Source organism: Haplochromis burtoni, unplaced genomic scaffold (genome assembly GCF_018398535.1).
Source record: "Haplochromis burtoni strain Fernald_Lab_line unplaced genomic scaffold, NCSU_Asbu1 Contig_116, whole genome shotgun sequence".
NCBI classification, from domain to species: Eukaryota; Metazoa; Chordata; class Actinopteri; order Cichliformes; family Cichlidae; genus Haplochromis; species Haplochromis burtoni.
Genome location: NW_024582477.1, coordinates 1,495,290 through 1,514,681, shown reverse-complemented (window position 1 = coordinate 1,514,681; position 19,392 = coordinate 1,495,290). Strand labels below are relative to the sequence as shown.

At 40.1% G+C, this 19,392-nt stretch overlaps 2 protein-coding genes across 3 annotated transcripts in view; both read left to right on the top strand.

The window, feature by feature from the left end:
* The first annotated feature begins 1,371 nt into the window (after window positions 1-1,371).
* hepacam2 (HEPACAM family member 2) lies at window positions 1,372-11,193 on the top strand. Its single transcript, XM_005928564.3, has 9 exons — window positions 1,372-1,581; window positions 5,266-5,625; window positions 5,728-6,015; window positions 7,187-7,486; window positions 9,019-9,144; window positions 9,573-9,594; window positions 9,689-9,723; window positions 10,117-10,190; window positions 10,286-11,193. Exons 1-9 carry the CDS (start codon window positions 1,515-1,517, stop codon window positions 10,394-10,396), a joined length of 1,383 nt encoding a protein of 460 aa, XP_005928626.1. The 5' UTR covers window positions 1,372-1,514; the 3' UTR covers window positions 10,397-11,193.
* A 3,491-nt stretch (window positions 11,194-14,684) lies between these two features.
* vps50 (VPS50 EARP/GARPII complex subunit) overlaps window positions 14,685-19,392 on the top strand; it is a 122,331-nt gene continuing 117,623 nt past the window's right edge. For both annotated transcript variants that reach the window (XM_005928565.2, XM_042223649.1), the window contains exons 1-2: window positions 14,685-14,847; window positions 15,345-15,413. In XM_005928565.2, coding sequence (XP_005928627.1) covers window positions 14,815-14,847; window positions 15,345-15,413 — 102 coding nt within the window. In that variant the 5' untranslated portion in view covers window positions 14,685-14,814. The remainder of the gene's footprint in view (window positions 14,848-15,344; window positions 15,414-19,392) is intronic.

Genomic DNA, 19,392 nt, shown 5'->3' with positions numbered 1-19,392 from the left:
GGGTTGTGCAGCTTATTGTTGCAGACACTGTAAGACTTTGTCCTGTAGACGATGCGCTGACCCCATCTACAGGTGAAATGGAAAACTTGCAGGCTCTCTGTAATAAAGTGCAGTAAAAAGGACAATTGCAGCAATGTTTTGTGTCTTTTAGGTGTTATCAGCACCTTTCAGCAACCACAACTATTTTAAATGAATTATTTTATTAGGATTTCTTCACTGGGACCATTTGAAACTGTCTTTGAGGGGTGCCAGATTTGCTGAAGAATGTGCTCCGATAAACAAAAGCTTAATTGACTTTTTTTATTATTATTATTATTATTATTATTATTATTATTATTATTATTATTATTATTATTATTATTATTAATAAAGCCACTTTTAACCATTAATCATTCTTTTCAGTTTTCTCAGTAAATAGGGATCCCATGATTATGTGCTTGACAGCAGAAAAAAAAGAGACTTTCCTTAATGGTGCCATCACCAAACTAGGCACTCATTTATGCGGCGTACAATGGCTTAATTCATTCACTGTGCAGTTCATTCCCAATCCAACCCTTTATGAGGGTGGTAATCTACAAAGTAAAACTCTTCTGCACAAGTCACTGTGGGAAAAGCATGTTAGTGTTTAACATGTGACTATTTTTAACCTTTTTTAACATCTTCTCAGACTATGCGGGATCGCTGGACTGACAGGAAAAAAAGGTGCTTTTTAAGAGCTTTATCTCATCATCTCTACAAATGACCCAAATTAAAGTGACACAGTCTCCTCGTAGTAAGAGCAATGTAAAAAAAACTCCCATTCGCCATTAATGCCATAAGATGAAACCTTCAGCTTTTCTCCAAGGAATCGTTTTCCCCCCACAGCGTCCTCAGGGTTCACAGACAATATGAAAATGTGTATCTCTCTCTGATTTTGAGGAGAGTCATTAGATGTCCTAAAGGCATATACATTCCTCGGTCTTACCCCAGTATCACTCGCTTTGTCTTCTTCTTCTTCTTCTGTTATTTCTAGAATTACAAAATCATTCCACACAGAGTGGCGTTTGCTGATTGTTATGTCAGCCGAAAGCGCATTAAGCCAACAAAACTGCTGTTAGCAGGTAAAGGCTTTATTTCACAGCCCGGGGGTCTGAAGCAGCAGACAGCTGGTCTAATGTAAAGACACAGTATCCATTCTGCTCTTTCACAGTTTTATGTCTCATCTTCCCTTTGATATAGTGCAAATCCTCAACCTGAGGGCAGCTCAGTGTGTGTGTGTATGTGAGAACACACTGTGTTGTCTCTCAGCCATGTGGACCTCTTCGTACTCTTAGGTTCACATGGGAGGGGCCTAGAGCTGCATGCAGGAAAGCCAGCTCCTCTTATTTCCCTGGCAAATGTCACCACAACCAGTCACATTTCTCTCCTCCTCCACCACCACCACCTCTTCTCTTCCACACCTCTCCTCTTCCTCCATCCCTCAGTCCTTGCACTGCCTGTCAGAATTCCCACATATCCCCAGAGGATAAGATGCCATGGAGGCCACAGGAAGAACTGTGCTGTGTGCCTGCTCTGCCTTCTGCCTTCTGTTCATCCTAACAGGTGAGTGCGGGTTTGTGTTGAGTTGTCACGACAGGACGTTGTGTTCGAGCTGTCAGTGTTGTGTTGGTGTAGTGATGGCTGCTGCTGTGGTTACTGTGTTTGCTTGGTTGGTATGGTAGAAACTGAAGGGCGAGCTGAGGAAGTTTTCATGGTGTACAGTAACAAAAATGTTCACTCACATCGTTGATGTAGTTTGTTTGAGAAACACATTTTCAACATATGTAAACCTTAAAATATGGATCTTTATAGGCACAAGAACTCCATTTAACAACACCCAGAGTGGGGTTTGTGTTTTTCTTTTTTAAAAAAAAAGCAAAACTTGGCATTAATATCTTGTAATAATTTGGGAAACTGGTTGACAAGCTTTTTAAACTGAACAAAATTGAGCTCCCGACGGTGTATTTAAAAACTCAGAGCTGTAAAGTTTTCCACGTAGTCCGTCCTGGTTCCTTTTGCATGTCCTTTCCATACTCGTTGCTGCATGACTCTACAGAATTAGCTTTTCTGTTCTATTGTTGGCCATGAGTAGACATAAAAACAGGGTCATTTGGAAAGAAGAAATGACCTAGGCCACAGCAGTGTGGCTATGAGATAACAAACGTGTAATAGTGCGCGTCGTGTGACCTGATAAAGCCAACAGCAAAATCCCCCAAGTTTGGCTTCCCGTCTACTTTGATGTTTGTATCAACAGCCATCCTTGAGAAGCCCCGTTTGTCTTATCTGAAAAAGGACAGAAGATGGTGGCGTTTGGATACGTGCGGTGAGGTGACTCTATTTAGTATCCAAACAACTTGGATGTGTGTGAGGGTGATAAGAGGCAGGTGCTTTTGGGTCTCCACACGAAAGCGTATGTGTGTACGTGGGGGGTAAGGCTACCAAACGAAGCTTCCCTCTCACCTCAGAGTGTTTGTAATCATTGTGTCTGTAATCACCACCACAATATCCATGTTGTTTGGGGACAACAGTGAGGGAGCGGGCTCGGCACACTCCTCCTCGTTCTGCCTTTTCACCGGATCTCGGCTGGTGTAAACACAGACACACTCACACGCACACACACCGAAACTGGCCTGCGGTCTTATAAGAATAGGACGTGTCACTGTGGTGTTTGTGCTGCATGCATTATTTAGGACATAACAGCAGACAGTAGATCTATTGTGATGTTCAACATGAGCAAAACATGACAGCTCAGAGGAACAGCAAGGGACATGAGAGAAAATATGGTTTTACAGGAAAAACAAAAGTTTCTCGAGTTTTCGCCCCATTTTTCCTATCGTGATTGCACAGTATGATGTGTAACACAAGCATAATTAAGTCTTGATGAATTCAAAGTTGACATTTTTTGATCTACAGCCTATGGAAACTGTTATTCACGACCGATCTTCAAGACATTTCTTCTGTGCCGAAAAAAGAGAAGATGCCCAAACAGAAGCGAGACAAAGACACTCGAGCACAGAAAGAGGAAGTTGAAAGAGATAACTATGAACAAAAACTGTGAAGTTTTCGTGAGTTCGTTTCACAGCAGCACTGCCTACTCACATGCTGCTGCTTAACTCAGCCTGGCATCCAAATGGACTCAATCATTTCACCTCATGTAAAATGTCAAGTGAACACAGGTCACAGCACAGATGTAATTCAGTGCATTTTGGAAAGATGTGGTCATTTAAAAATGTAAATTAATGACATCATTCATTCATCAGGCTGAGTAAAACCACTCGACCTTCCGGCTGAAGTGGCAGCATGCGCTGGAAAACACTGATAGCTCTATCGGCTGTTTGTGTTTTTCAAGGTTGTCTGTAACTAGTGAACAAACTGCCCCGGCAACCTGCCGCAACTTTAACAGACCACAAGATGCAATAGATCAGCAGTTGTAGTTACTTCACACAGCTCAAGTGTTTGTTTCGCAACGAGTTGCTATAAAAGAGACAGAGCCTGATCCTCGTCTGGCAACAATGTCACTCCGTAGGGAGTTAGGTCAATATTAACACACAGCAGTTTCAGGACCTGGACACTTTGAAGACTAGGATGCAGATCATTGCAGATTACGCAGACAAAACAGGACTGACTTTATCTTTAAAGTGAAATCTCCTCGATATATTGCATCTATAGCATTACATAATTACAAAAAACAACTTTTTCTTTCAATTTTCAGTTTTTACATTTGAATCCTCCAACAACCCACAAAATGACAATTCTGAAATAAAGCAGTGTCAAATGATAATATCAGATTGTTACCAAGTGCCAGTAATCACTAATGCATGTCATATTTTTCAATTTTGAATGAAAGTATTTTTATCAATGTTAGCGCTCTATCACATGACATGCACAACAGGGTGATAGTGTCAACTTTAAAGTGGGGTACACAGAAAAGCCTATTGTATCATCAGACAGTGCATCTTTTGTAGCATCTCATATATCAGTGTCATATATTGATAACCACAGGCAAAAATATGATTTCTTGTCAAACAAAACAGACGATTGTTGCCCGATTTTGCGGTCTCTCTGAGCTCAGTTTGGTTCAGTTTGATCTTTGTCAGTTCCTAATTCAGCTGACATGTTTCCATGGGGAAAAAAACCCTTTATCAATCCCATCTCCAATTCTTTGACTCCACTACTGTAGCTTTTATTTATTCACAGTTTAAAAACATTTGTTTATTCCATATTTTCCATTTTTTCCCGACTCCTCATGAAGAGAAAGTTTAAACAGGGGGTAGGTGTTGCTGGTTTGCTCACAGCCAGAGATACGTGCCTGATATGTCCATATTAAGGTTATCTACTCTGAGGGACATCATACAGACCAAAAAGGGGGAAAAAATGTCAGAAGCTGATTGTTTCAAGCGGTCTGAGTCCTGAGGTTGTGGCTTCAAAGGGTTTACTCTGCACATGGGTTGACTTCATTATTGGAAACTTTGGCCATGCACCAATGTAAGAGTTTAGTACAGAAAACAAGGAAAAATAAAATCAGTCCAGTTTACAGTGTGAGTGTAGGAAACGCATGGGAAGTCTAAATAAGTTAGCAACTAGCTAGCTATCATAGTGAAGTGTGTAGCAACTAAAACTCCAGAAATAAGCTGTGGAAAAAGTACAAATCTTGCCTCTATAGATGGTGAAATTTATTACTTTGTGAACAGTTTGTTGCTCAACCTCCAAGTACCCCATAAGCCTCCATCCATCCATTCGCTTCCACTTATCCTTTTCAGGGTTGTGGGGGGCACTGGAGCCTATCCCAGCTGTCATAGGGCGAGAGGCGGGGTACACCGCAGGGCTAACCATTCGCACTCACTCCCGCATTCACACTTATGGGCAATTTGGATTAATCAATTAACCTATCCCCACAAACTGCATGTCTTTGGACGGTGGGAGGAAGCCGGAGTACCCGGAGGGAACCCATGCAAACAGAGGGGGACATGCAAACTCCACACAGAAAGACCCCGGCCTGATGGTGAACTCAGGACCGTCTTGCTGTGCGGCAACAGTGCTAAACACCGTGCCACCGTGCTGCCCACCCCATAAGCCTATTGTAGTTTTAATTGTAGACATTAGCTTGCTGGAGTCATTGTGTATACAAAGAGTTTCTCTGTATGAAACATGATGTGTCACATGGACAATCTAACATGTTACCTTTCACTGGTTGTGCAGTAATTGAGTTTTCCTTCATTCCTTCTCCCACCACCTGCATCAACTCAGAGGTCAGCTCCGAACTGATTCACATTGATCCGTCGGTGAGGCATGTCACTGAAGGGGACTCTGTGTTCCTGTCTGTGAAAACCAACTTTTCACCGGACAAAGCAGAATTTCAGGGAACTTGGTGTCACACCGGGATGAGCAGCACCAAGCCCAGGATTTTGGTGACATTCACCAAAGAAAAAACAATCTTAAGCATGAAGCACCGTGACCACCTCGTCTTCAACAACTCCACCTTTTCTTTGGAAATCAAGAACTTAAACAGAAAAGATGAAGGAGATTATCACTTGAGCATCAACATAAAGCATGATAACAAACCAGAAGCCATTGAGGAGGAGAAAACCATTCGTGTAACCGTAGATGGTGAGTTGCATGTTTCTCAGACCTTATCTTTCCCATAATTTAATTTTATTAATTAGCCATTGCTCAGATATTAATTGTTTCTTGCCTTCCACCCCTGACTAGTTCCCGTGTCCAATCCAGCCATTGAGAAGAGCCCTTCCTATGCAGTCATTGAGGACAAAGCAAACGTCACCTTGACTTGTTCTGCTGAGAACGGAACAAGAGTTACGTTTAAGTGGTTCAGGGATAATGTTGCACTGGGTCCCAGTGACAGATACCACTACTCCCAAGATAACTCCACACTGTTAATCAGCCCTGTGAGAAAAGAGGACAAGGGAAGTTATCACTGTGTGGCCAGCAACCCGGTCACCCGGGGCCAACACAGCAGGGCTGTGGAACTCAACGTCTACTGTGAGTAGCTGTAGCTTATTCTTCGGTTTCTGAACCCTGTAATGACTGTGTTCACGTCTGAGAGCTGCTTTATAAAGGTTTTTATTTTATAGAAACAATTAAAAATCTAAAATGTCACATATGTGTTCCTGTACTCATTCTAAACCTTGTTGTTTTCTCTTCTCCAGAATAGCTGGAAATGTTGGGTCATGTGTAAATTTTAGTGAGATCAGCCTACTTACTATCAGCTTAAAAACAAACAAAAAAAAAAACATGCGCCTGTTATGGGATGGTATTTGCATGGGAGCAGACTTATCTTACAGAGCTCCTCTGTTCTACTATAAACGGCGTAGATGCACTGATAGACTTTATTGGATGTGCCAGTATGAGGCTGAACTGAGAACGTACTGCATGCGTAATTTTTCCTGGGTATTCGTTTTAATGCATTTAAATTTTTACAAAACGGACGACTTTGTATTGAAGCGTGACAAAAGAAAGGCGTCGTAGGTTTTGTCTACAGCTTCCTGCACTTTTTTACCTCCACCTCTTTAGTCTTGTGTGTTGTTCTCATCTTGGCGGTGACATCATTTTTGTTTGCATAGGCAGATCGTGTTTGTGTTTCAACCTGCAGGAAGCACTCTTGGTTTCTTTCAGTTTTACTGTATTGAGTTTCTAGTAAAGCCGGTCTCCTTCTAATGTTTGCTTTCACTGGAAAATGCAATAAAAAACCAGCTGATAGTGAACTGGGCTGTTTGCTACTAATAGCTAATTGCTACTACAGTAATTCTCGTTTAACAGATAATTTTCTTATTTAACAGTTAGGTTTTATCTAAAATGTATATTAATATGTTTGTGAATAATATGCTTGACTGTGTTGGAAAAAGACAATTCTTATTTTAAGTTAGAGTAGTGCGCTTTCTCGACAGCCCACGTTCGGTGCTGTGCTAGTCCACCCCCGCCTCACCTAGGTCTCAGTGTTCTCCACTGGCACTGTCAACACACCCACCCGTATTTATCCCACTACTCCGTGTACAGACCTGTGACCCTGTATTTAGAAACTCACTTTTCTTACCCTGCTTTCCTCTGCTACCCAATCATGCCTTAGAGCTGGATGGTTCATGAAAATTACCCACAAAGCAACATCTCACCAGCAAACTGTCATGTTTTTCTCACTCTCCACCGGCCCACACAGATGGCCCTTACAACCTTGAGGTGAACTCTGTCCAGGGCCTGCGCACAGGGGAGGTGTTCACCATCAACCCTGGGGAGCTGGTCTTCTTTGAATGCCAGGCTGACTCCAACCCACCTAACAGCTATGTGTGGATCTCCAAGACCCGCAATGCAACTCAGATTGTCACACAGGGCCCTCGGCTAGAGGTGCGCTCCTACAGACTGGCCCAGGCTGAAGAGTACCTTTGCCGTGCCTTCAACAACGTGACGCAGAAGCAGGACGAAGCCCAGTTTACTCTGGTGGTGGCCAGCTTGGGAACAGGTGGGTAGAGGGTGGAACATGGCAAAAGGGAGGAGAGCGTGGGTAGGTTTTGGGAATCCTCTAAGATAAACACTCTGCAAACAGTGTGTCACGCCAAACGCAGAAGAGCTGGGTGAGCGTTTCGAGATAATCCTTGCCAATGATAAGCACTGACCACCTTTTGGGAACAGTTAGGGAGAGAAAATACTATAACTGGAGCATTACACTGCGTAAAAGCTGACAAGTCAGACCAGGTTATGGCTATAATGAAATATACAGTATATTATTATAAAACTAAGGTTATATCTGTGTTGCTAGGCTCCAGTACCTGCAGCATGTATTTAAGTTCAGTCGCTGGGAAAGTAAACACTGGATAACAGCTGTTATGTTTGTTGACAAGGTTTTATAGCATATGGAGTTTCTGTGTGCTGAATGCAACATTAATATGTTGCCTGGGTGATACTGAGAAAAGGACATTTATGATTACTGCTGATACTGGCTGATTTAACACGTTGTTTAAGGAGTCAACAGATGCCCTTTTTTTATTGACATCGAAATCTTTTAAATCTTTTCTGATGATTACAGTTTTAAATTCAAGCATTTTACAGACATGTTAGCCACTGTGGAAGGCTATACTATCGACTGTCTGTAAAAGAGGATGATTTATTTATGTATTTATTTTGGCACCTGACCTGATCATATTTAGATAAATTGTGGATCAGAGAGTGTAGTTCTATATTTTCAGCTAATGCTTGCTAGCTTGGTTAGTTAGCATTGTACCCTGGTTTGGTTAGATACCTGCTAATTAATGGTAACACATAAATAAAATTGGTTTCATTTCTCAAGAAAAATAAAAAACAAAACAGACCACAGCTTAAACACATTGCAACAAACAATAGTTTCCAGGAAACTGTTATAAATGTCAAGTTCAGTAACTTCATTTAGCTAAAGTGCTACCTAAAAGACAGCTAGCTAGATACCGTTAGCCTTTATCTTAACTCAATGGCTACTAAAAAACCATCATACATAAAATTTAACACATTTTAAACTGAAAAGTAAATTTTCACTAAAGCCTTTGTTTGCTTGTTTTTGTAGCCGACTTCAATATCCCTGAGATATCTCACTGCAAGACACAAAAGCACGATTTCAATAACACATCTCAGATTTCTATGTGATAAACAGATGCTGCTTCAGTAAATGAAAGAAAATGTTACAAAAAACTTTCTTTTAGCTCATTGGCCAGAATGTCCTGTATTCATAAAATATACATAGTAAATGGTGAAAAAAATAACATGAAAATTGCAATTTAATTGTTTATCTGTTAGTTAATTACTTTGTTGAAGTATAAAGGGCCACTGCACAGGAATCTTAAATTTGGGAAAACTATGAAAATAAAGTTTACGTTTTCCAAAGCTGTCCAGTGGGCCAGGTTGGGGGCCGTTTTTTGCCCCCCGGCACCAAGACCAACTTGTTAACTCTGTCATTCCTACAAAACTGGATTACTTTCAAATGTGTGTTCATGTATCATTCATGTGACTGTTGTTCATTAACAGGGAAAGAGAAGCACACCCAAGAGGGTAACTCTGTATCACCGCTGGCAGTCATTACTGTCTGCTCTTTTTTTGTCATTGGCCTTATGCTGCTGTTCTTCCTCAGGAGAACCTGTCATCCAAAGAGAGGTTAGATACTGTTTTCTTCTGTTGCTTTGGGAAGCACTTTTTTTACAGAACCATATTTGTTTTTAATCCCTGTGAGTTCAATTTTTCTTTCCCCCTGGTTTCCGAGCTCTTGAATGTGGAATTTAATAAACCTTTTCCACAGCAGTCATTTTGACTTGAAATGTAATTAGAAATGGTATTAATTAATGTCATTAGTAACACGTGTGTTTGCCTACTTTTTCATGTGGAAAAAACAAAAACAAACAAAAAAAAGAAAATGTTACTGGGAAAATGTAAATGACTTGCAAATGTTAGATTAAAGGAAACAAGGGCAAAGTAACTTCTTTATTTGAGGAAGTGAAGGTCACATTTGTTATGCTGTTGCTTGCGTGCGTGACTTTATATTTTTCTCTCTTTCTCATTCCCGTTCCCCTCTCTTTTATCACCAGTGCTTATGAGCATTTACAACAAGTAAGAACCTTTATTATGAAATTATTTCAAAAATCTACCATTGTGTCTTTTCCCCACATAAGCTTCAATTAACATTTTTATTTTTTCTGAGCAGACCGTTTTCAGAGCAGAAACGACCACATCGTTCAGGTAAACGTCTTTTTTGTTCACAGATTATTCATTTTTCCCTCTTACTGTCAAAAACATTAATTATTAGTGATCCCTGCATAATAACTCTCATATTTATTTATACACATGCATTATATCATATTTAACAAGGAACTGGATTGGAAATAGTAGATGAACAAGGCATTTACTGGACAAATCAGCTTCAAAAAAGCAAGTTTGAAAGCTAAACAACTTAACTGACCTTAACTCAAACAAGATAAGGAGAATTTAACTCAGATTAGAGCAGTTTTATTTTTTTAGATTTATGACATCATATAATTTACCATGCCATTATAAAGTCTGACAGGCTTTAGACATTAACAGCTGTACTGTAGCAAATGTTTTGCTCTGATTTATCAAAATGTGTATCAACAGGTCACGAGGATGCAACCGAGGACTTTGGCATCTACGAGTTCGTCTCCATACCTGGGAAGACGGAATCTACACAGGTATTTTCACAACCAACGAAGCAGCAACACTAATTTTGTCCAAAATCCTTTGTTTTTATAATGCTTTTAATTTGCACGTACGACTAATCCACCAGGCATCGTGCAGATCTTTGGCTCGTCTCGAATCGATTCAAGATATGCATACTACTATCTACGATGTGATCAGACACGTTCCTGAAACTCCGAGTCACAGTTTGCTGAAGTAAAGTCTGGCTGGAGAGCGGAGATGGAACTTTAAATGGTTTAACTTGAAGACTTCCTTGTAGCTTTATTCTCTTAAGTCTCTGTTATCAAAGCCTGAAGCACTGGTTTTGGTGGCCTGGTTTTTTGCACAAGGGATGAAGGAGACTTGTGGGATTACACAACCTGATAGTGCACTGCTGTTGACGAGAGTTTTGGACGGATGTTAAGTGTATTTTGCTGACATTGGTGTGAAATGAAAATGTATGTTCAGCTCATTTTTATTTTTTCTGTGAAAGCATAACTGAAGTTAAAAACCTTTTGTTTTCTGTTTTAAGGTGAAGATTATATAAAACTAAGCAAATTAGAAGTATTCAGTTTTACCTTATTTTGAAGATTTTCTGATGCATCCAAGGTGCCGAAATTGCCACATTCCTTGATTTATTATTTAAAATCTAGATGAAAAAAAACCCATGAATATTATCATTTTAATTTAGCGTTCCCTGCTGACAGAGTATATTTTGTGAGAAGTGTTATAATTAATGCAGTACGAAATATATATTCAGGTTAACTGTAAATATTGTACATGGATTATCCAGCAGATTCTTTATACATATTATTCTATTCCTATGTTTCACTCTAATCTATTTATTCCTATTAAAACTTTCAGCCCTGCTTCCCCAAATGTAGCATTTTCTCTCTTCTCATAATGGACACAATGAAATGCTCAATGAAAAGACAATGATAAGGAATTCGTAATTCATTATTGTACAGTTTGCATTCACATGTTTGTTTTGTACTTTATTAAAAATATAACTGTTTACTACTCTGGTCAATTGGAGTATGCGCTGTTTGCTGACATCAAACAAGGACAATGTACTCTAATCAGCGAATTCTGCAATTATGTCCGTATTTTTGCTTTAGTTTGCCTTTTTTTTTGTAAAAAGGCAAAAGCAGTAATGGCTTGAAATGAACATTTGTTCTTTCACACTTCCTGGAAAAAAAGAATAGCTGAAGCCAGCAAAGCTGTCAGTTGTTCTGTTGCTTCACAGTCCGTCTTTGTCTGATGTCTTGGCTATAATCTCTCTCCCCGCAAGAGTTGTGCTTGCAGTCCCAACACTGCTGCAGAGCGCTAGCTTCTTTCAGCCTCGCTGTATTGGTATGCTGTGTACCTGATAGAGATAGGCAGCGACAGACGGATGGTTCAGCATGTGGCGTAGTGCCCTCCACCTGCTCCCGCTGACACCTTGTCACGAGTAGATAGAAACGGGTGTGCGCTTGCTCCTGTTTGTGTGCGCGCGCATACATATATGTGTTGTGGACAGAAGAAGAAATACAGAAATACAAATAAAGGGGCAAGCGTGGAGAAAAAGTCAGAAGTAGAGTGATTCATTTAGAAAGCAGAAGCCAAATTTTTATATGCAGCTCATTAGAAATGCTCCAAGTTTGCCAACCTTGGAGAGTGAATCACGTAAAGGAACTATTATGCAGCTTATTATCACCACACTGTTGTATACTCATTATGTGGTACCATGCTGAGTGCATCTTTTCAGTGTGTGAAATGCTATAGCACAAAATGCTGGCTACTATAGTAAATTATTATCAAACTGTAGTTGTTTCTTTTTTATCCCATGAACATTAAAAAACAAAAAAAATCTAAGTCTAGAACTCCTGCTGAATTCTAAGGTGTGACATATCACGACGCTCTCCTGCATAACAACAAGTTGTTTATTAAATCTTGGTCTAATTTTAGCTGTTGAACTGACCAGCCGAGTGTGCTGTGTCTTTGTGGTGGCATCTCCGGGTAGGGGTTGCCATCTGTTCCGTCTCAGTGTATACTTAAAGGGAGGCTCCACACTGTGGATGACTGCCTGACAAACAACAGTGGAGTAAATTCACCTAAGGAGAGCGACCTCACCTTCATTTGACTGGGAAATAGCCTGAGGCATCATTAACCAGGAACTAGAGCTCACAGTGCCTGCTGTGTGCAGCACGCTGCCTCCTTTTAACCAAGCACAGCCCGACATAAAACCTAAGGGGGCAATTACAAAGCAGGCTGAATAGGTCTGTATGTGCTGTTTTGGGAATGATTTGGAACAGTTTACAATGCAGAGCCTGGCATAACTGCTTGCTTGGCAGAGATGGACCTGCGTGGCACTGAATCTGTGGTGACAGCGGGCAAATTCTTGGTCATGAAAGGAAATTTGCTGCACTAAGGAAAGCCTGTTTTATTGTGTTAACCTGTATGTATATAATGTGTATAATACAGATATACAGACAGTGGCTGTAGAATTAAAAGGAAATTCTACTTTATTCTTAGGAATAAAACAAACCCTGGAGCTGTTCGGAAACCGGCCCATGTGTTGTACTGATAATAACTTCAACATTATCACACACCTTATATTTTATTCATTAATTGTTTTAATTGAATCATTAGCATGGAAACATGTGTATAGGTTAATATGTAAGGCGTGCACATTAGTGTGTAAAAGTCTTGATCCACCCAGTCCTTTTGAGCAATAGTTTTTCAGGCTTTCTGGGGGTCTTTCAAAGGATTTCTTTGGACATTGGCTGCTTTTTCACTCATTTGCCGTGTCGTCCTTCAACCATTTGTTTGCTTGTTAGGCCACTTAACACTGACCTATGATTAATTTATGATTCAGACATATTAAACTCAATAGATGAACCAGTGTTGTGTCTGCACATAGCACACAGCTTAGCTTAGAACAAGTCCTTAATTTTATCTTTAGGCACTTTGTTACTAGCAGACTAGGCTAAAAACATCATTTGCTCCCATTTCTTTTATTGAGTCCATTCAAAATGTCAAAGACAACACAGCTGACAGACATAAAGTAGTATTTTTGCACCAACAAGGTGATTCCCAAAGAGCTGTCAGATGAAAATTCGGCACATCTTGATGATCTGCAATGAGAAAACTGAACAAGTGGAGGAAGTGGAAGGCCTAAAAGTTGTTTACAGCAGATGAACATTTGAAAGTCATGTCAATAAAATAATTAAAAATAAAATCAGCAAAGACCTGACACAGGACCTGACAGTTGCTCTCTGGCTCTCAGAGATGGTCTCAGTGGAAGGGTGATCGTCAAGAAGCCATTCTTGAGGAAGTGCAACAAAGAGAAATGACTGAGGAATGCCAAATTACACAAGACCTGGACTGGAAATCAGTGGCAACAGGTTTTTATGGAGTGATGAATCCAAATCTGATCTTTATTCATATTGTTGTCAATATGTATGCAGGAGGTACCACAGTGAGTGTCCACAGCCATCTGTAACAAAAACAAGCAAGCAGGAGAGGGTCTGTCATGGTTTGAAGCATTATTTAAGGCCGTGGTGCTGTGGATCTTTGTCAAAATTGATGGAATTATGAACACAGAAAAGCACAGCCATTGATCTGCCGTGCAACATGGTGGAATGAAACACATTGTTGAAGATTTCATGTTTCAGCATGGCAAGTACCCCAAACACCCTGCTAGTGCAGTAAAAGCAAACCTGGAGAGAGAAACACACAGTGAAACACTATCAGTCACAAAAAGAGCTTTGAATGTCATTCAGACAGAGGACTATTCCTGATGACTACTTAAAGAAATGACAAGAAAGATTGCTTAAGAGAGTTCACAGTGTGTTGAAGAACAAATGTTTTAATACCAAATATTGACTTTGAGGCTTGTTTGAATTATATAAACCCTATTTTTGTCTTACATACTGGATTTCTATGTATGTTTGCACACGCCTCAATAAACTGCTGCACCTGTTTCCCAGTTTTCCAGCAAAATATAAATAAATGTGGTGTGACTCAAGATTTCTGCAAAGTATTGAATAAATCCATATACAGAGATTCAGCCTAAAGCCATGTAACAGAAAAATAAGCATATGTGTTGCCATGAACATTAATGATGGCTCAGTTTTATTCCAGTGTCCCATGGCAGCCTCATTTCAGTTTTAGGAAAAACAATACAGCCACTGTGGGGTTTTTGTTTTTTAATTTGTTATCATTTGCACCCATATTTTCGTTATTTTTGGCACAAGGAGGCTAGATGACTGCTAATATCTCTGTTAGTTTACTACCATCCAGTGGCGTATGGCAGTAGTACATTACTGTAGAGTCAATCTTTGAAGCCTTGTTTATATTTGATCATATTTTATTTTTTAATTTCATTTTCTCTGTTTATAACAACACGTACTTCGGATTTCATCCAGATGTTTTCATTTTTTATACATGTGAAAAGCCTGACAACAAGAGCACAAGCTCTGGCTCTTAAAAAATACATTTCCCAGTAGGCGTTGCAACGTTCTGGTTCCTGCCCTGCCAGTCACGTGAGACTAAACTATGGCTTCCTTCTCGTAGTGATGGAGGTGCACTGTTGACAACAAGACACAGTTGGAGCTTTACTCATTTTTTTAGCCGCTGATACGACTTGGACTTACGATGCAGAAGATCAAGTCTCTTATGGCCCGTCAGGTGAGCACAGCAGGTGTACAGAAACTACGCTGCCGGCTGTTTGTCTCTGACGGGAGCCGGTAGTTAGCATGACAGCCTGCTAAGCTAACTGGCTAATTTGACAGCTCATCGTTTGGTTCATTAAGTGAAACGTTCAGCCAGACTAAGAGCTGTTTCAGTTGTTTCCCTCAGGCAAATAAGGCATGCACATAGCAATTTACCTCACGCCCCGGTAGTTGAGAGTTTAACACAATAACAATAACAACACAATAATGGGAACTGGGCGGATAGAAGGAAGTTCTCAGTCTGCACATGCAGTGGTGTTTGGCAATTGGTCAAAACTGAACACAACAGAGCATATCGCTTTCAGAAATCTGCCCCTCAGTTCCACTTTTTGCTGTATGCAGTAGTGTGCTGATGAAGTTCTGTGACAAGTTACAGATTAAAAATAAAAACACAAAGAGTTATGTTAAAGCTACCTGTTGTTTGTAGTTTTACTTTGGATTTTATTTTGGCAGGGCCTGAAAAGCCCCCAGGAGAGCATGGCAGACCTCAGTCCTGTGGAGAACCTGAGAATCCCGAGCAAGGTAAACTTCGACGACTTAGACTGCAGCTGTCTGGTTTGATGTTTCTGTTTGATGCATGGACAGTGTTCATCATAAAATCAAAGTTTCTCCATCTACCACTTTGTGAGTAGATGCTTATCTTAATAGTTTTGCTGACAACTTTTTAAAAGCGACCATATTTTATTGTTTTCGAGCCACAGTGAACGCCATCAGGGAGGGATTGTTTTCGCACTGTTGTTGGACACAGCTGCAAGTTGTAACACAGACCCTGAGTGATGTCTTTGTCATTACCCAGAGTCAGCACTCATGTTAGTAATGGCACCACAAGGCTGTCAGTATTACTAGAGATTTAATTTGTTAATGAATGTGTTGATGATTTATTAGCTATACACTGGATTTCATTTTTTGTGCTTTATCTAAACAGCAGTTGTTATATTGCAGTTATGCACTACTGAAGGCTCCTGTTTATATCAGTTAAACAGACTTTATGTCAGTGCTCCTCACCTTACTCAATTTGTGATGCAGACACTGTTATAAGAGTATTTGAACATTTCTGGCATGACAGCGTTTCAAATTGCACTCAGTCATGCTCGGTCACAGGAAGCGTTTGTCACTATCCCCTTTGCACAAATTCAATTCGTCAAGTGTCGACGAAGCAAAAGGCAGAGCGGCTCTATTTCACGTTTAGTTACTTACATTCATTCTTAGCATCACTGTGGCTTTTCACTGTAGTGATGACCTTCAATAAATGACTCTGAGTACAGTTTTGTTGCTGTATTTGTTCACAGCGCTGGGAGATATGAGCCAGGTCGACTGAGCAAGACGTTTAACCTTTCTGGGTTTTGAACACTTAGCGTTTACGTTTTCTTTTTGTATGGTATGCTGTGCTGATGTAGTGTGTGATTATTTTCTGCTCAGGCCAATGCTGTGCTGTGATAGATGAGACTAAAAAGAGAGTGCATTTTTGTCAGTTCACCAGTGGCGGTTAGGAAAGATTAAGCCGACTGAATTTTAAAATCTGCTTCCAGATTTTAAGTGTCTGATAAGCTCATACTTAGTGTGTGTGTGTGTGTGTGTGTGTATATATATATATTCAGGGTTTTTTTTTTTTCAATGGGCACCTCTGTCTCCTGGCCTTGGTGTCAGGTGACATGGTCAAACTGGATATGCGGTAATCAAACACTTGTTTTGTTTTTTCCTTGCTTGTAACATTCTCGTTTGTCAGTGCTGGACTGAGGATTCTGTGCAAGACCTATCACACCTGCTTTATTTGCCTTGTGTGTTATGAAGCAGTAAGGATAATAAGACCGAAGTAATGGCTTCTGTGCATGTGTTCATGTGGATGTGTGAACTGTAAGCAGACAGTATGCCGCTGTCCATCACCTATTAAGTTGCTCTTGTGTGTGCACTGCAAATACCTGCCTGTTGTGTATTGAACATACACACAGGGCATCATTGTTTGTTGGCTTTATACTTTGGCTTCATTTACTTTGCTTTCATTAACGTGCTGGACCTCTCAGCTTACAGGAAAATAAGATGGGGCCACGACACAAGCCGGGCTTCATGTAAAAGTAGTCCTCCTTCATTACAGGAGAAATGGTCCTCTGCAGGAGTGAGACCGAGGTGCTATTATATGATCATTTTGAGAAATACTGAGATCATGATTATTTAACGCGTCATAACCCAATTAAAATTAAACTTCCTCCATTAACATGATACGGACACCCACTGATTGGAACCATTGCTGTGTTTCATTTTTTATTATTATTGTTAGTATTTTCTTTACCCATGAGTCACATCGTTTATCATCCTTCACATGCTGACAGCAACATCTGGCTAACTGCAGGGGGCAGGCCTGATGTGTGCGATGATTAAGTAAATGCTGCTATTCAGTTACTGTTTGGACACAGTTTGAGGGTTTGAAAGCAAGGTCAAGATAAATGTGCAGTAGTCGGTCTGTGGCTGATCTCTCTTTTGTAGTGGAAGGACAGCCATTCAACACATTCATCAATAATGAAAGTGCCTGTTTGTTTCAGTCTGGCAGTGGTGGGTTAACACAGTCTGAAACAGGGTCATGACCTCATTAAATGGGCTAAAAAGTATTTAGAGGCAAGTTTGTTTGTTAGATTTTTTTAATTTATCAGTTTGACTTTTCTTTTAGTGATTAATAGAGGTTATTAAACTTTAGATGGATGGCCCTCATGTGAGATGCTTGGGGATCAGTGTTATTTTACAGGGGTAGTGGAAATGGGTGTTTTAAGTTATTTGAATGTTTTGCTATATTGTTGCAATGAAAAATTACAAGATTTGCAAAACCCTTTAAAGATGTCGGAAGCTTTTCTTTTGATTGGTAAGCCATAAAAGGGAAGAAATAAATCAGCTACGTCGGGGGCGGTATTTTCACTTTCTTTTTGTTTTTTTGCAGGGACGCAGGTGTCAGGCTGATTATGTGCACATACGGAGGTCAGACTCTTGGCAATAGCATCAGTTTACCCTCAGGGAAAGCTAGTCTCAAAGAACATCTTATCCCTTTGTTCTCCTGGTGCTGTGTACCTAACACCTTCTACAAACATGTAAATCTGGGTCACAGCGAGACATGCGCTTAAAGTTAACAAGTTACAGTCTGTTCGAGATGCCAGTATGATGCCACCTCAGTGTGATGAGTAACAATTGAAAGCTATGACTCAACAGTAGAGCCACAGCATTTGAATAACAGAGATCTTGAGTGATGTCTTTGTTATTGCTCAAGGTCTGTGTTATTTTATCTGCCATGGTAGGAAGATTTTTACCAAAGCCTTTGTAGCAGAGATCGGTAACTTGCTTTTGGCTTCATTGGGCAAACAATAGTAATCATAACCTATTAGCATATTTTAGTTCAAGACGTCCTCATGTTGGTTTTGTTTTCTTCACTGATACGCTAGATGAGATGAAAGAAGTGATCCTTGAAAGGTGTTTGAAAAGCAGGTAGTGTGTTCAGAAGATTCTCGCTGTATTTCTCAGGACAGTTAATTTCTACAGTAGATGGTGTCACCTAAATTACTGAATGATCAGAGCTACCTGTTGTTGCTTACGTGACTTGAAGTTGTGCAAGATGGATTGTTTTGTTTTGATCTTGCTGATCTCATGAGAGTCCAGCTGCCTCGCAAGGTAATGTGTTTTCAGGCTTTATTAGATCTAGCCTTTTAGGAGTGACTTTACAATTACAGATCTTTCCAGACCCCATCAAAAAAACCAGACAGAAAAGATAAAAGATGGCGGTAGCTACTGTGATGTCATCCACTGGTTTTTGAAGTCCTGTTTGCTCATCCACTAGCATCCAGTGGAATATGCTCCTTTTAAAAACATAGTTGACCAAGATTTACTCTCCACAGTGTCTTTTTTCCCCTCCCTGATCCTGGTTCTGCTGGAGGTTTCTTCCTGTTAAAAGAGATTTTTTCCTTCCCACTGTCGCCAAGGTTTTGCTCATAGGGGGACGGATGTCTGAGGGTTTTACTTATTGTAGGATCTTTATTGTAGAATATAAAGCGCCTTGAGGTGACTGTTGTAAATATGTGCTATATAAATAAATTTCAATTGAATAGACTTAATTTTTTATTCAGTGTGACTTAATATGAGGCACTCAGCCCATAATTACATTAGGAAAGTTTGTACAGAGGTAAAGTGAAAAAGCAGTTTTCACATAAACTTCTACAGGATCTTTTTGCAACCACAGCTATCGCCCTCTGGTGGCTTTCAGATAGAATGCAGGTTTACTTAGTTTATTTTTCTGGCCCAGAAGCTATACTAGTGTTGTTTTTGGATGCAGTGAATTAAGTCACATGGACTCCTGTGTGAAGCAGGTTTTAGCATACCATGGATACCAGAGCTTGTCTGCTGAATAAAATGGGAAAAAACTGCAGTAGGAGGGCTGTTTAATTTCAGATGCATACTGAACAAGATACTTTTGGCTGCTCCCTTATTCACACAAACACACACACACACACACACACACACCACACAC

Coding starts and splice junctions, on each gene's coding strand:
- hepacam2 (XM_005928564.3), top strand. CDS start 1,515: ATGGAGGCCACAGGAAGAACTGTGCTGTGTGCCTGCTCTGCCTTCTGC. Junction 1,582..5,265: donor CCTTCTGTTCATCCTAACAG/GTGAGTGCGGGT, acceptor GCATCAACTCAG/AGGTCAGCTCCGAACTGATT. Junction 9,724..10,116: donor GAAACGACCACATCGTTCAG/GTAAACGTCTTT, acceptor GTGTATCAACAG/GTCACGAGGATGCAACCGAG.